Source organism: Wolffia australiana, chromosome 6 (assembly GCF_029677425.1).
Source record: "Wolffia australiana isolate 7733 chromosome 6, ASM2967742v1".
NCBI lineage: Eukaryota > Viridiplantae > Streptophyta > Magnoliopsida > Alismatales > Araceae > Wolffia > Wolffia australiana.
In genome coordinates, this window is record NC_135840.1 from 16,062,779 (window position 1) to 16,078,719 (window position 15,941).

The 15,941-nt window shown below is 45.7% G+C and overlaps 1 protein-coding gene across 2 annotated transcripts in view; it reads left to right on the forward strand.

The window, feature by feature from the left end:
• Positions 1 to 15,591, forward strand: part of LOC144704174 (thiosulfate/3-mercaptopyruvate sulfurtransferase 1, mitochondrial-like) — a 33,628-nt gene extending 18,037 nt beyond the window's left edge. For both annotated transcript variants that reach the window (XM_078576467.1, XM_078576466.1), the window contains 8 exons: positions 7,880 to 8,004; positions 9,456 to 9,618; positions 10,227 to 10,286; positions 14,490 to 14,548; positions 14,631 to 14,712; positions 14,801 to 14,864; positions 14,953 to 15,020; positions 15,383 to 15,591. In XM_078576467.1, coding sequence (XP_078432593.1) covers positions 7,880 to 8,004; positions 9,456 to 9,618; positions 10,227 to 10,286; positions 14,490 to 14,548; positions 14,631 to 14,712; positions 14,801 to 14,864; positions 14,953 to 15,020; positions 15,383 to 15,478 — 717 coding nt within the window. In that variant the 3' untranslated portion in view covers positions 15,479 to 15,591. The remainder of the gene's footprint in view (positions 1 to 7,879; positions 8,005 to 9,455; positions 9,619 to 10,226; positions 10,287 to 14,489; positions 14,549 to 14,630; positions 14,713 to 14,800; positions 14,865 to 14,952; positions 15,021 to 15,382) is intronic.
• Positions 15,592 to 15,941: the final 350 nt, after the last annotated feature.

The window sequence follows — 15,941 nt, forward strand, 5'->3', positions numbered from 1 at the left end:
TCTCCTTCGACCAGCTGAGTCCTCCCTACCGGCTATTTCTTACTCTCATCACGTCGGATCCTCTTCCGCGTCGCCTAGCCGATGCCCTCGCTTCTCCTCATTGGAAAGCGGCGATGGATGAGGAGATGCAGTCCTTGCTCAAGAACCACACTTGGGATGTCGTCCCCCTTCCTCCTGGCAAGAGGGCGGTGGATTGCAAGTGGATCCATGCCAAGAAGCATCATGCAAATGGTACTCTCGAGCGCCTCAAGTCTCGCCTTGTGGCTCGGGGGTTCACTCAGTCTTATGGCGTGGACTACTTCGAGACGTTCTCTCCTGTGGCGAAGATGGAGACAGTTCGTCTGCTCTTGGCACTTGCGGCTCACTCTCAGTGGCAGATCCAGCAGTTTGATGTGAAGAACGCCTTTCTCCATGGTGACTTGACGGAGGAGGTGTACATGCAGCAGCCTCCCGGGTATACCCTTGGCCCCCCGGGTACCGTCTGCCGACTGCGGAAGTCCCTTTATGGACTGAAACAGTCGCCGCAGATGTGGTTCGGCCGGTTCTCCTCGGTCATGAAGGCCGAGGGCTACACTCAGAGCAATGGGGATGCCTCCCTATTCTTCCGTCCCCGTCCTGCTGGTGTCTCTATCTTGGCCGTGTACGTCGACGACATTCTCATTACGGGGTCCGATTCTGCCGAGACCAGCCACCTCAGCTCTGCGTTGGCCAAGGAGTTTGAAATCAAGGCCCTCGGGCCTCTTCGCTACTTCCTCGGCCTTGAGGTGGCCTACTCCCCCCGGGGGATCTTTGTGTCGCAGCAGAAGTATGCCGTCGACTTACTGACCTTGACCGGCATGACCGAGTGTGCGCCGGTGAGTACTCCCATTGACCCTAACGTCAAGTTGGGTAAGGGGGAGGGTTCAGCCCCGGTGAACGCCTCTCAGTACCAGCAGGTGGTGGGGAAACTCCTCTACTTGACGCACACCCGGCCCGATATCAGTTTCGCCGTCAATCTCCTCAGTCAGTTCATGCACTCTCCGCGGGAGATTCATCGCCAGGCTGCCAACCGGGTACTCGCGTACCTAAAGGGCTGCCCCGGGAAAGGCTTGCTCTTTCCTCGGAGTATGGAACGGACGGTGAAAATCTACACCGATGCAGACTTTGCTGGCTCCATTGTGGACTGTCGTTCTGCCACGGGGTACTGCACTTTTGCCTTCGGCAGCCTCGTCAGCTGGAAGAGCAGCAAGCAGGACAAAGTGTCCCGCTCCAGTGCTGAAGCTGAATATCAAGCACTTGCCGATGGGGCCTCTGAAGGCCAGTGGATTTACGGGATTCTCCATGATCTTCGTGTGGAGTACTCTGACCCGATCCACTTCTACTGCGACAACAAGTCGGCAATTGCTTTGGCAAAGAACCCTGGTCAACAGGGTCGGATCAAGCACATGGAACTCCACTGCTACTTCTTCGAGGAGCGCATGGACGAGGGAATCTTTGACCTGAATTTTGTTCCTTCAGCTGATCAAGCCGCCAATGTCCTCACCAAGGGACTCTCTCGACCTCTTCTCCAACGTGCAGTGTCCAAGCTCGGCATGATGACATCCATACTTCGCTTGCGGGGGGGTGTTAGTGAGATACTAATCCTCATGGGCTAATGGGCCCTATTCTATAAGCCCATTAGCCCTATTATCATTCTCTCTCTCTCTTAGGGTACATATACCCTCACATGTACTCTCTTAGAGCTTATGTCATTATCTTCCTTCTTCCTTCCTTAACAGGCACGGTGGGACCCTCCCCCATGGTCGCGGTGGAGCCTGCCGTCTGGATGCAACCGTGACGATCGGTAGCCATAACTCCGAGAACTTCGTCGCAGTGGTCCCCGGGTGTCCTGTCGGAGGTCCTCCAACCGGAAATCGCCGCCTGGACGATCCTGCCGGAATCTTGCCCTGTCGAGGATATGGGGTGATCTTCTTTGCTGGTCCAGAGGAGATCTCCCGCCTGCTTGGTTGAGGCCTGAAATTCGTAACGGTGCCCTCCAACACGTCGGGATGTGAGGCCACTGACCCCCCCAGAAAAACCTTTACGGTATGTTTCCCACGATCTATTTCCTCCCAGATGAATGCGTCGGGGTCCCCTTTCGACACATCTGCGCTGCGCAGTGGCGTGTCTTTTCCCATCGACTCGTTCATCTCGTCCGACACAACCGTATCGTTCCTCGTCTTACAACCCCTTGGTGTAGAACTTGGTGTCGCAGCTTCGCCAACGCGTATCGCCGGCGTGGCATTCGTGTCGCCTGAAATCGCCACTTCAGTCGCCGCCAAGGTCGCTGGCCTGGATCCATGACGTGATCTGTTCTCTGTATCTCTGAAGTTTCATGATCTCCATCTTCAACTCCGCCTCGATATTTTCCTTCTGGTTAGCATAATTCGTGGCATAAACCTTGCTCTGAATACTGTCGATGATGTCAACTCCTTCCTGCACCCTCTTCAGGACGCGATCGATCTCTCCTGGTCTCTTCCTGCTAGCGCCCATGGTAGCTAAAACGACTGACGTAGGGAGATTTTTTTCCTTTTTTTTCCCCTCGTTCGACAGGATGGTCGAGCTCCAATGAGCCCCTTTAATATTCCCTGGATAGTCTGACGATCGCCTACGATCACGCTCCGGCGATCTCCGACGGTCTAGCTACCCTTGCTCCGACGATCCCCGACGGCCAAGTTTCTCCGATGGTCGAGCTCCCCATGCTCCGACGATCCCCGACGGCCAAGTTTCTCCGATGGTCGAGCTCCCCATGCTCCGACGATCTCCGATGGTCGACCTTTGACGGTCGGAACTTCTCCCCTGTCAAGACAACCTCTGACGGTCGATCTTTTCCCCTTCTCCCCTCTCCGACCTTCTCCGACCTTCTTTGACAGTTGGACCTTCTCCCCTGTCGAGCTCCGACCTGCCCCGACAGGTCGACCTTCTCCCAATGCCGTTCTCCCCACCGTTCGCCGCCGTTCTCCCTCACCGCTGTTCTTCCTCCCCACCGTTCGCCAATCACCATTCTCCCTCACCGCTGTTCTTCCTCGCTGCCGTTCGTCATTCACCGTCCAACCGGTCAGTATAAAGATGAGGATCAACAGCCATGAAAGTATATGCTGGTACGTCCAACCGTTCACCGGCCAACCGCACTTCTATCTCGATGATAACTTGGTGAGAAAATAACAGCCACTGGAATGAGATACACTATGAAAGTATACGCTGGTACGTTTCTTCTGATTCTATGCTTCTGTGGTGAAGCAAAAAAATCAAGATTCACAACTTCTAGGTCTGAACAAGCCCTTGTCAAGCGCCACCAGGCCCTTGAGCTCGGATTTGAGTTTCAATAGAAAGAAAACCTCCTAGGTCTGGGTTAGATACTATGTTACAAGTGGTCCAAGGCCCACTTGAAAATTGAGAATAAGTGACTTAAAGAGAAGTCTCGCGAGCCACTTATTATGACCCACTTGCATGATGGAAATAAAACAAAAAAATCTTTATATGGAAATAAGAAAATTGAGACGTCTCGCAAGGAAACCCTACCAGAGATAGATATAGAGGTAATGGAGGAAGAGAGATGAAGAAAATAGAAGGGAAGTCCTTAACCTGCCAGATGCCACCGGCATCTCCTAGCTGGATACAGCTCAGGAGATCCCAAAACAATCCAAAATCTTTATACTCCAACCCTAAGCATTTTTACAGGATACTTATAGCAACCCTCAATGTAAAGATAAGAAAGATACTTAATGGGCACTTGGTAGGGCTGGGCCCAATTGTCATGCTGCTAAACTTGCAAGTGCTGAATTTGCAGTTTAGCAGTGCACTGGCCTTTATATTTTGCTCAACGTCAGGCCACCTTCACCAGCGCAACGGAACTTTATAGGAAGACTAGTTGGGTCGGGCCCTGAGTGTGGTCAAAGTCAGAGAGTTGTGTGCAGGACACTGCACCATTCAGGCAAAGGCATGCGGCAGCACATCTGCCGCCATTGGCACTTACTGGGCGCACATGCAGGCCCACCTTGCTTGCTCCGCAATGTTGGCAGCTCTTGCTGCTGAGAATGCGTACAGAGTTGACGCTCCTTTCTAACTTTTAATTAGATGTTGACAGAACCAGAGGAAGAATTCCACTCGAGTATCAACAATGAGATCGGTCCACAATATTGATATAGGAATTCCGAAGTAGTGGAATGTGACGATATCAGGATAGATCGGATAGTCGATGAAGACCGAGACAACTCTCTCCGGGACGAGTTCCTTCTCGAGCACGGGCGTCTCCTCCTCTCCGGACGAGCTCCTCCGTCCAGGCGAATGAAGATCGTGTCTCCCTCCCGCTCTGGCCCTCTCTCATCCTTCCAAGGTCACGTTATTTCAAGAATTCACAAAAACTGACATACCTTTCTGGAGGTCTTTATTTATAGGGTAGCGGCCTTGGCAGTGTCACGGTTAACTCACCTGGTCAACCGTGCGTTGACCAGGTCCTCTTTTCTTCTTCCTTTGATACTTTCGTGAATAAAATCTATCAGATGTCCTGTCCATGCAGGACACTGCCGGGAGCATGCCTGGATGACGCCTCATTTCCATGCAGAATGCACCCATGGGTGCCTGAGCCTCCGCGTAACAAGCGCATCACTGAGGTAGGATTGGGCGCACAACCACTGCGGCAGCAAGCCAACAGATTGGGGGCCTCCCACCAATGGTCACAGGGTTTCAGTCTGGTGGGCCTAGACAAGCTCTTTTGCCTCTTTAATGATAAGTCCTCCAACGGATCTTATCAGTAGTCCACTTACATAAAGAAGAAAAATAATGCAAAGGAAATAAAGAACAGAGGAGAAAAAGACCCTAGCTAACAAATTGGTAATTTCCTCTCCTCAGGGATTCAACTATTTATGTTGGAATTAGATACTTATCTTCAGTTCTCTTAGAATATGGTATGAAGTCAAATGAGGTGGAAGGGCTTTCGCACTCGTTCATGCAGGCAATAAAAAGGGCCATAATGGGCGTTGCCTTGGCCGGTCGACTTGAGGATGCTCAAGTCATTAGGAGAGGAGTGGGAAAGTCACAAATTCCATCTTGCTTATTTATGTTCTTTATCTTCTAAAAATTTACCGGAATTCTTTTTGTCTCACTTAATGAGAGGATCCTATCTGGATTACAAAATATTTTTTTACTTGGTTATTTCTTCTCTTTGATGGTTCATTCTTGGACAATGCCAAAAGAGAATTTTGATCTTCAGTAGAAGACATGAGTTATCAAAACTATTAACTGTTTGAAGAATCAGGAATGTAAACAGTGGAAGTGTGTCAGGAAGATGGGAAGAGATGGAGGAGAATGAAGAGATAAACTGGTAGAAGAGACGAGACGACAGGCTGAGACGAACCAGATCAACCTTCTCTCCCCTGAATTGGAAGAATCTACAAGCTCCAGTCCTCAATCGCCCTCAGCAACTGACATTCAGAAAAAAAGTATCTACAAGCTCCAGTCCTCAATCTGATGTCCTTTCTTTATAGGTGGAGTCCCGCCAATCCTTCCGCTCACACAAGGCTCAAAGAGCCACATGTAAGACATTTCCTCTTCCTTCGTCTTTTAAACTATGTGCGGGTAAGTTTCATATGAAAAACCTCCCATTGAAGACATACTATAAGGGCTTACGGCTCCTCTAAATTTAATAAGTGTTAAACACACTTGTCTACTCTATAAATACTTTGTATAATAGCCCATTAGAATACTCCGTTAAGACTATCTCTCCCCATCTATAAATACTTTATAGCTGCACTCAAGACTCTGCACCTCTATAAACTGGCTATTATAATGGACTATATGGGTGCAACTGCGCCTGTGGTCATTTCTCCAGAGGCATCTTCTACTGAATCAGGCTCTGACCTCAAGGGCAATGTTGGACTTGGTTTGGTATTTAGCCGACAGAGTAGGTTACACCTGGATATTTGTACCGCTGCTTTTTTTAAGAAAGATAGGGGAGATCACACAAAATCAGTGCCCCTCCAGATGCAATAAATAAAAATGATCGTTAAGTGCCCATAGGGTTTGAAGGGCCCTCCCTGGTCGCGGTCCTTTAAACCATGCAGAGCCAAAACTCGTCACAGCTTGTATAACAACATCCATCGATGCTTCCCATCCGTTGAAGATGACCTCATTCCTGTCCATCCATATTGCCTAGGGCACCGCAAAAGGTCGACCAGGCTCATCTCACCTCTTGAGTGCACCACCCTGTATAGAATCCCATAAGGCCTCCACTGAGGAGACATCCAACCTGTGGTTGGCTAGTGGATCCATACTGCTCGGGCGAAGGAGCATTCGAAGAAGAGATGGGCCCAGTTTTCTTCGCCCATACCACACTCGGCTGAGGCTTCTGGGAGTCACTTCCTCCTAAAACTTTTGTCACTAGGTTTCGTCGAAGTAACAGCCAATAGAAGAACTTCACCTTAAGGGGGATCTTTTATCTCCATATGGTGTGGCATGTGGGGAGGATCCTCAGTATGTCCCCTATGTGTCTGCGGCTGAGCCTTGCATAAGCATCATGAACGGAGAAGGATCTGCCTATCCACTCACATTCATCCTGTGGCCCTCCCAGCAGGATTAGGTTCTGCTGCATTCTTATATATTCCTCCACTCTTTGGTCAGATAGGGTGTGTTGACCAAGCAAGGATTCCATGTGCCATCCCAACTCTCAGAAACAGTGGCATGAGGGGTTCATGTGAGGGCAAATAGGCATGGGAATTCTGACCTTAAGAGTGCCTAGAGCCAACCATGCACCTAGCCAAAATCGGAATGATGTGCCATCTCCCAGGTTGGCTTGGAAGGACTTGAGGAAACACCTGCCTCAGCCTTGCTAAAATGGAAATGGAGCACGGACCGGAGTGGCTCGGGGCTCCCAGTCCAAGCTAGCTCCATAGATGTCCTTAAGAACCTGTGTAGACATATCTGTATTCAGTCGCATAAGTCTACTCCCCCACTTGCCCATTAATGCTATGTTCAAATCTTGTATCGATGCTGATTATGTCAGCTACCTTTTTGATCGCCAGTAAACAACTGCGTACTCACTCCTTTCTGTCAGAAATTTTATCATATGGCTCAGCAAGAAACAAGATACGCTTTCTCTCTAGAGCTTTTTGGCCCTTGCTCAGGGCATCTGTGAAGTTTGTGGCTCAGAAGTCTTCTTGTAAAGCTGAAGCTGTCCTATGATCAACCTATCCAACTTTTTGTGAAAACAGATCTGTTATTAATATTGCCCACAGCTCGATGAGACATGATCACACCTAACAAGTAGTGCTGGATTGTCTCTTCATCAAAGAGAACCTGGATAATGACAGTTCTTCAACTTGTACATACCCTCAGATCAACAGTGGTTTCAAGAGCTTTGTGGCAAGCTGGGCATGGATAATATGCATTCATTGGCTTGAGGGGGGTATAAAAACACTTGTCTTATTTCCTTAATTTTTCTTCTTCTCTCTGTACAATAGCCCATTAGAATGGCTCACTAAGTTATAAATACTTTGTTGCTAACCCTAATATTGAGTTGAGGTAAAACCTGTTTCTTTTTTGTGGAGTCTCTGTACTATTCCAAATCCAAAGTTCTTCAAAAAGTATCGTCTTTCATTCCTAAACGTTTTTCATAGATTTCCTTCCAAAATTTTGAATGTTGGATGTAGAATGCCAATAGTTACAGTTTCTTGGTCTGATCTAGTTTGATGACGAAGCTTTTTTTCACTTTGACCTGCATTATTTCACACCATCGTACCTATTTTAGCATGTTGATTGATGTATGCCTTTTTATCGAAACATAAATTGCATAAAATTAGTCATTATCATTGTCTGGTGGTTTTCCCGATTGAAAATCTCTCTAATAATACGTGATGTGAATCAGTTGCCTCATATGTTGCCATCCAAGGAGGTTTTTGCTGCTGCAGTTTCTTCGCTCGGAATCCAGAATGATGACAGAGTTGTTGTCTATGATGGGAAAGGGATTTTCAGTGCACCAAGAGTTTGGTGGTTAGCTTCCTTCATTTCTGCTTTGTTCCTTTTGTACTGTAGAATTTGGAAGCGTGACTTCTTCTGTCATTAAAACTTGTCAGCAAGTGTATTCTTTATTTGTATTATTTTATTTTCTTGCTAAAGCCTGTATTTCATCTGATAAGATGCCGGCCAGGATCGTGTCGAGAACAGGGTGGACCCTGGCAGAGTGGACGATGCCGAGGGGGCAAGAGCAGTGGAGAAGCAGTGGAGTGGGCATCGCCGGAGAGACGAGGCTCAACAGATTGGACCTCGTCGAGAGAGAGAGACTGCCGAAGGGAAATAACAAGTAGCAACTCATGTTCTGCCCTCCATCAAGGAGGGCTACATATTTAAAAGGAACCGCACAAGGGAATTCGAAAAGACGACAATGCCTCTAGTGGGCTTAGTAGATCATAACATCATCCTCATTGTAAGATACAAAAGTTCCTGAGATATACTTGAAAAGGACACTTGTCAGGGAGGAGGCTCGTTCAGGGCCCTATTAAGAACGGGCTGTTGACCCTACAAATAAGAGGTTAATAACCCTCAACAAGTGACAATTCGAATTGTTGCCAGATCGGGCAAGATTGGGCAGGAGCAGTGGAGATCCACCACAATTTGGGCAGAGGGAGCCAATCTGGCTGACTCTTGGTTCGAGGACAAACCAGATTTGGTGGCATCCGGTTATTCTACCTTCTAGCAACGACTTTCTTGCAATCTCCAAGAGTAGAAACATTGATTGTAATTTGTGAAATTCTTTCTGTGATTCCATTGGATGCTGTTTTCTTCCAAGAGTTGATTCAATTCAATTAGATCCTTTGGGAATCCTCATCAATGTATAACTATCCTTATGAGATCGGTTTACTTCGGATCCACCATATAAGGTCCTCGGAGACCCGAATCAATGTAACCCAGTACAAGTACTGGGTAACCCGTGTTAATCATTTTATTCTTTTTCTTGAGTCTCCTCTGCGGCTAAAAAATCCAGACTCCTCCGAATCATCCAGTTCACCTGCCTTCTCTCTCTCTCTCTCCCCCTCCCTCTCCTTCTGATCAGCCGTTTATCAGGATAATTTTGGATATTGTGTTAGTTTTAATTTATGTATTTGCCTTAATATTTATTTCATCAATGTAAATAAAATATCTACGTGAAACCCAGAAGTGAACATGGAAGTTTAATCTTAAATTTTTCATCTCTTGTTCTTCCCTCTCACTTCCATACTGTGTGTCCTTCCCTATGAAGTTCAACATATATAATATAGGAAAACTCGTTCTTGCTCTGGTTTCAATTTTTTAGTCTTCAAATATCCATTTTCATTTTCATTCTACTTCCCTCTTGTTGACGTGTGCAAATTTGGCCACATGGGACTTTCAAATTTGAATTTTATCAACAATCAATTATCTACTCTCTTTCTTATTCTAAGGTTTGATGCAAAATGTATGGTCAGGATGTTCAGAGTGTTTGGTCATAGAAAGGTTTGGGTCTTGGATGGAGGCATGCCACTTTGGCGTGCTTGTGGGTATGATATTGAATCCAGCGATTCTGTTGATGCTATTCTTAAAAGCACCGCTGCATCTGATGCTGCGGAAAAGGTCCACAAAGGCATCTTGGTACGTTTCCATACATTGATAAATATTTCTCTGGTTGAATTTGCCATTTCTAATTGTTTGGCAATTTATATAGTATGGAATGAAGGCCCGTAGGTAAAGAATAGAGCACTGTTGTACATTTCATTTGTTTGTCTAAAGAATTCGCTTCGAAAAGTTACTAGTGGCAAATCCCAAAAAATACCAGACACTTTTTCTTTTATTATTCATCATCATCTGTATAGTCTGTTTCCAGGTTCATTTCAATTTATTTTATTTTATAAATTATTGCTATAAATGAGACAAATGAAGTGTGGTCATGGCTGAAGGTGATGGAATGAAGCAGTTGCTTCAACTTATGAGTTATTAATCTTAGCTGCTAGAGTCTCAGGGAAACAAAGGAAGCAAAATATTTCGTCTAATTGATTACAACTATGAGGTGCATTATGAGTTCATTTATGATAAGGCTATAATTTCCTCACCTGCCAAATAGAATAATGGAATAAATGGTTTACACATATTCCCTTAAATTGATCCGGTCCGGTCTATAAATGTATTGCATATTTACTGCTGGCGTGTGCTGGTAAAATCCATTTTCATTTTAACTTGAAGTGTTCTTTCCTTTTATTCAGGTCGGTCCGACAGCATTTGAAGCAAAGTTACAGCATCATTTACTATGGAATCTAGAACAGGCATGGTTTCCTTCCCTTTTCTTATCCTTTTGATGGGACAGTCCACGTTCGTTGCATTTCTTTTAACAATATTTGTTTCAGAGTGTTGATGTGGCATTGATGGTTGAAGATATGATGCTGGAGAGAGAGATGTATACAGACAGACAGGGGGACTGGACGAGGGAGAGAAAGAGATGAATGTAAAAGAATAAAAGGATGCCTTATAAAATCATCAAAGGGTCAGTATCATTTATACAATGGAGGAAGCTAGAAACCTCTCCATGCTATTATACCTATTTGCAGATTTTTTGGGTTTGCAGATCAGTCCATAAAAATATGCTTTGTGAGTTTTGGCTTAACATAAGAGGAACAGGACAATGCTCCGAGGATTTAGGGGTGCCCATTGGGACATTACCAATGCACTATTTTGAATTGCCATTGATGAGGGAAGTCATTACCAGTGATCGAGAAGGTGGAGAAGAAGCAGGAGAGATGGAGGAGCCGCATACTCTCTAGTATTGCTGTGATTGGTGCTTTTTGCAGTTTTGATAGAGTTTACCTATCAATCTTTAAATTACTTAAAGGGATCAGAAAGTTCTGAGTTGGGGAACAACAAGGGATTGGCTACACCTGTGGAGATGGTCTCTTAGGAGGTGATTTGCCCACCAGTGGAACAAGATGAGCTGGGGGTGCTACACGTGCACGCCCTGAACATGGAGTTGTTGACAAAACGGGTGGGCAAGATAATGGGGCATCTACTATCTTGTATGGCATGAGACATTTTTTTCTTGAATCCAGGTGTTCTTTGAAGGCAGACTGGAGGGTGGATCATTATTCCACAATCAGATGGAGGACTCCTCGGCTCGAGGGACATTGCGGGAGGAGCTCCCACGCCTATTCCCTCTTGCATGAAACCATCAAATTGATTATAGAATGTTGGGACAACACATGGAATCTGATTTTGGGGGGCATTCTTCAGACCAGAGTGTGATTTGTTGAAACATGCAGCAGTCTCTATTTACATTTGCGACCTTCAAAAGAGACATAGGCTGCTGGGGGGTGAGAGGCCTACTCTTTTCGGATCGGAATGCCTACAAGAAGATCCCAGAGGGCCCAATGGAGGAGTCAATCATCCTGACCTGTAGACTTTAATAGAAACAGTAGGTTCCATTAAACAGTACCTTTGCATAGAGGTCTAGGACGCAATAAAAGGCCTCAATGGTGAAGGGGCGCCAGGCCCAGGCGGATTGTCAGTATTCTTCTATAATGTTTTCTGGGAGTTGATGAAACCAAATGTGATGGCCACGTTTGAAGAGTTCCGACAAGGGATATGCAGTATGGAGATACTAAGTCGGGCACATTTGGTTCTACTCCCCAAGCAGCAAGGTGCGGAACAAATCGAGGACCTAAGACTAATCTCCTTGTCTAACTCCATATACCTTACCATTGCAAAGGTATTGGCAAACAGATTGAGAGAGGTGATTGGGGCACTTGTGGGACCCTCCCAATCAGCTTTCATACCGGGCCGTTTACTGGTCGACAGTGCCATAGCAGCAGGCGAGATCCTAGCGACATGGAAACGAGACGGAACTAAAGGTCTCATGTGGAAGGTTGATTTTGCCAAGGCATATGACACGCTTGACTGGGGATTCCTCTGGGCGTCAATGAAAAGGAGGGGCTTCCCGAAAGAATGGGTCACATGGATGAAACAATGTATCACAACACATTCCTTCTTAGTGTTGGTGAATGGAAGGCCGGAAGGCGGGCGTATGCAACCGCAAAGGGGGGTGAGGCATGGGTGCCCGCTTACACCCCTTTTGTTTGTGCTAGCGGTTGACGCATTTGCCACATGCACTAATCTAGCATGTACACATGGTCTTCTGAAGGGTTATCAAACCACTAGTGTCCCTGGGGGTATCCCATCACTGCAGTACTCGGATGACACTACTTTTTTTGTAGAAGACTCTGTGGAGGAGGCAAAATACCTGTCCACATTACTCGACCTATTCGCGGACTTGTTTGGCCTACGCCTCAATCAGGCTAAGTGTGCATTTGTGAGATGTGGCCTATCCTTGGAGGAGGAGGCTCAATGTGCAGAGGCATTGGGAACACCGATTAGTAGCCTCCCTATGAGATATATGGGTCTGCCGTTAACTAGAGGACAGATGACTAAGGCGGATTGGCTGCCAATGATAGAGAAGGTTGAGAGGCGGTGGAAGGATGGCAAGCCAAAGTGTTGTCCAGAGGCGGTAAGTTGGTGCTATTGAGGGCAGTCCTGTCAGCAATCCCTATATTCTCTCTCTGTATTCAAGATGCCTACTGGAATCGGCCAGAGACTCGAAGGCTTGATGAGACGTTTCCTCTAGAAAGGCAATGGTACCGATAAGAGTTGAGGGCTTGCACTGGTTGCATGGGATGCCGTATGTAGACCCACCAAACATGGCGAACTAGGAGTATTGCATATCCAAAGCATGAATATGGCATTATTAGCAAAGTGGGTGACTAGGATCATGCAACCAAGCAATGACCTCACCGTACGGATGTTGAGAGACAAGTATGGTCGGGGATTGAACTGGGATAAGAAAATAGCCCGAATAAACGGGGCGTCAGAATTTTGGGAAGGCCTTAGACAATCTTCCCAAGGTTCGGTAGTTCTACTTGGTCCAAATAGGCGATGGCTCTCTCTTTCAATTCTGGACAGACCCCTGGTCGTCGCGCGATCCCTTGCAAGAAGCATTCCCTCGGCTATTTGCACTCGCGCAATGTCGTATAGTTGGTGAATGCTGGGATAGTACCTGGAATCCGAGGGTTTAAGGTGCCTTGTCAGACCAATGACTAACTGATTTCTTGGGCTTGCAACAAGTTCTAAATCAGATCCACCCTAACCCGGGGGAATGAGACGGTTGGGATTGGATAAGAGCTCCTTTCTCAGTGGGGAAAGCCTATGTACGGATCCGACAAGGCAACGAGGAAGACAAAAATATGATCCAAGCGTGTCGAGCCATCTGGCATCTTAAGGTTCCGCTTAAGGCCAAGATTTTGGGTGGCTCTTGCTCCGAAAGAGATTGATGACCTGCGTCTTTCTCAAGAGGATGTATCCAGATGCCTCGACGGTATGCATGTGTTGCACGAGAGATGACGAAGATTGTAATCATTTATTTTTTGGATGTCCTTTTGCACGCACAGATTAGTTCACCCAAGCACAGTTGGCGGTGAACACGTCATCATAAGATGCCTTTTGGGAGTCCATGCGAAGGATCAGTCCCCGACATAGAGAAGTGGGAGGGAGAGTGCTGACAGTGCTCTGGGGAATCTGGCTACACAGAAATGAGGTGATCTTCCGAGGAAGGAAGGCCTCTACCGACGGGCTCGCCCATGAGATAGAAGGACTCATAGCATCATGGTTTTCCTCGTGACAGGGATGGAGAGGGAAGAGGAAAAGGTATACATGTAAAAGAGTCCTAGGGCTCGAACCATGTACTTGTCAGGTGGTTACCGATTTGTTCGGGCGACCGCCTCATATGTTTTCAAAAAAAAAAGTGAAGATTTTTTATGGCTGCTCTTAAGAAGGTGCATTATGACACCAGTCCCCCAGAAACGCTTGTTCCCAGGTACCTCGACAATGTAGCCCATGTGTACACAGGGTGAGGAAGAAGACTCACCTTTTCTTCCAATGTTCGTTTGCCCGGGAGATATGGAAATTGCAGAAGTTCATCGGGATGGATGTGGATTCCGACGAGGCATATGGGACTCAAGATGGGGAGGTGCATCCAGGGGCATATTGTGGAAAAGGGAAAGGAAAAAAGAGTAGAAGAGAGTGAACTTTTTTTGTCGGGCAACATAGCATATGAAATTTTACATTCACTGCATCATGAAACATACACATGAGCTCTAAACAATGGATGCTAAGTGAGAGACCACGAAACCCTTATCTTAATTAGAGTTCTATATTGCATCTGCTCATCCGTTATGATTCTGGCATTCTTGGATTAAGGGTAGAATTGTGTAATCCTTGACAATGGCATAGGGATTTCAGGATTTTTTCATGGGTAATATTTTGAAATTAAGATTCTTCATAAATAATATTCCATGATCAAGTAAACCACTGTCTTACCTACATGAAACCCATTCCTTGATAATTCATGACATGGTTTTTTTGCAAATAATCTCTTTTATAGGTGATTATCTATATTTAATTGAGCGCCTTCTTTTCCTATGCATCAGATTCATAGAAACATTGAGGAGAAATCATTCCAACACGTTGATGCCCGGGCAAAGGGAAGGTCTGCTAATTTTTCAAAAAACTGGATTCCAGTGTGGGTCTAATTTAATATTTTGATGTTTAATACAAACTTTAATTTCCAGGTTTGACGGCGTGGCTCCGGAGCCTCGTCAAGGAATAAGAAGCGGTCACATCCCGGGGAGCAAATGCGTTCCTTTTCCAGAGGTAATTTATAATCGAGGAAACTATATACAGATACCATTATAAACAAAAAAAAATCAAAAATGAAAATAAAATTCTCACGTTTCTCCAGGTCCTGGCTGATTCTCAAACTCTCCTGCCCAGTGCTGACCTTGCGAGAAGATTCAAAGCTGAAGGTTTGAATAAAAAAAATAAATAAAAACTTTCTCCTTCCTCTAACCCTTGATTCGGAGTCTCCCTATCGATGACTTTTGGATGTTTCAGGGATCGATCTGGACCGTCCGATTGTTGCATCTTGTGGGACAGGGGTCACCGCTTGCATCCTTGCCCTGGTAAGATTACCCACCATGACTGTAGAAGTCAATTGGGTTGACTTTCAAAATGGGTCAACTTTACTGATTCTGTTTTTAACTTAGATGACTCTATGATTGCTTTGGTTTGAGTCTTAATGTTGACTTTTCAACTGGGTTGACTTTTATTGGGGCTCTCGCAACTGTCTTTACCCTTGATGGTAGAGTGTTTTTTGGTTGATTTTACTAGGGACTCTTTACTTTGTCGTATTGCTTGCTTTTACTTTAGCCGATTTGACTATTTAACTGTCTATTATTTACCATTGACTTTTCAACTAGGTTTGACTCTTAATGTTTGACTTTTTAAGTAAGTTGACTCGTGATGGATGGATTGTTCGTTTTAGGGTTTGTTTCGGCTTGGAAGAGGAGACGTGCCAGTCTATGATGGGTCGTGGACGGAGTGGGTGTTGACTCCTGGAGTTCCAGTCAGGCCTCTTTAATAAAGTAGTTTGAATGTTTAATGTAGAGAGAATAAGTATGTTTAGTAAGGAACTGTGCAAGATTTGGACTGCATTCATGGGCTATACTGTGTCAATAAACTCATTTCTGCTGACCTAATCTGAACACTCAGAGTGAATAAGTGAAAGGAAGTATACAGACTAATGATTCGACACCTGATATACATAGAGTTGGGTTTGTTTATTGATCCTAAATTTGATATAACTCCTGAATATTACAAAAACATGAAGCTAGATAGTGGTAGGGAGAATGAAATGAAAAGAAAAGAAGACTGAATTGTAGGAGAACATACATCTGTTGCATTCCATAGCTAATGAGGAAATTCAATATCAATACTTGGCAGTTAATGGTAGTTGGTCAAATTCATTTCCGCTGTTTCCACTTTGACTGGTTGATATCTGACATAGTTCCCAGTGGACTAGATTATATGAATCCCTTTTGCCA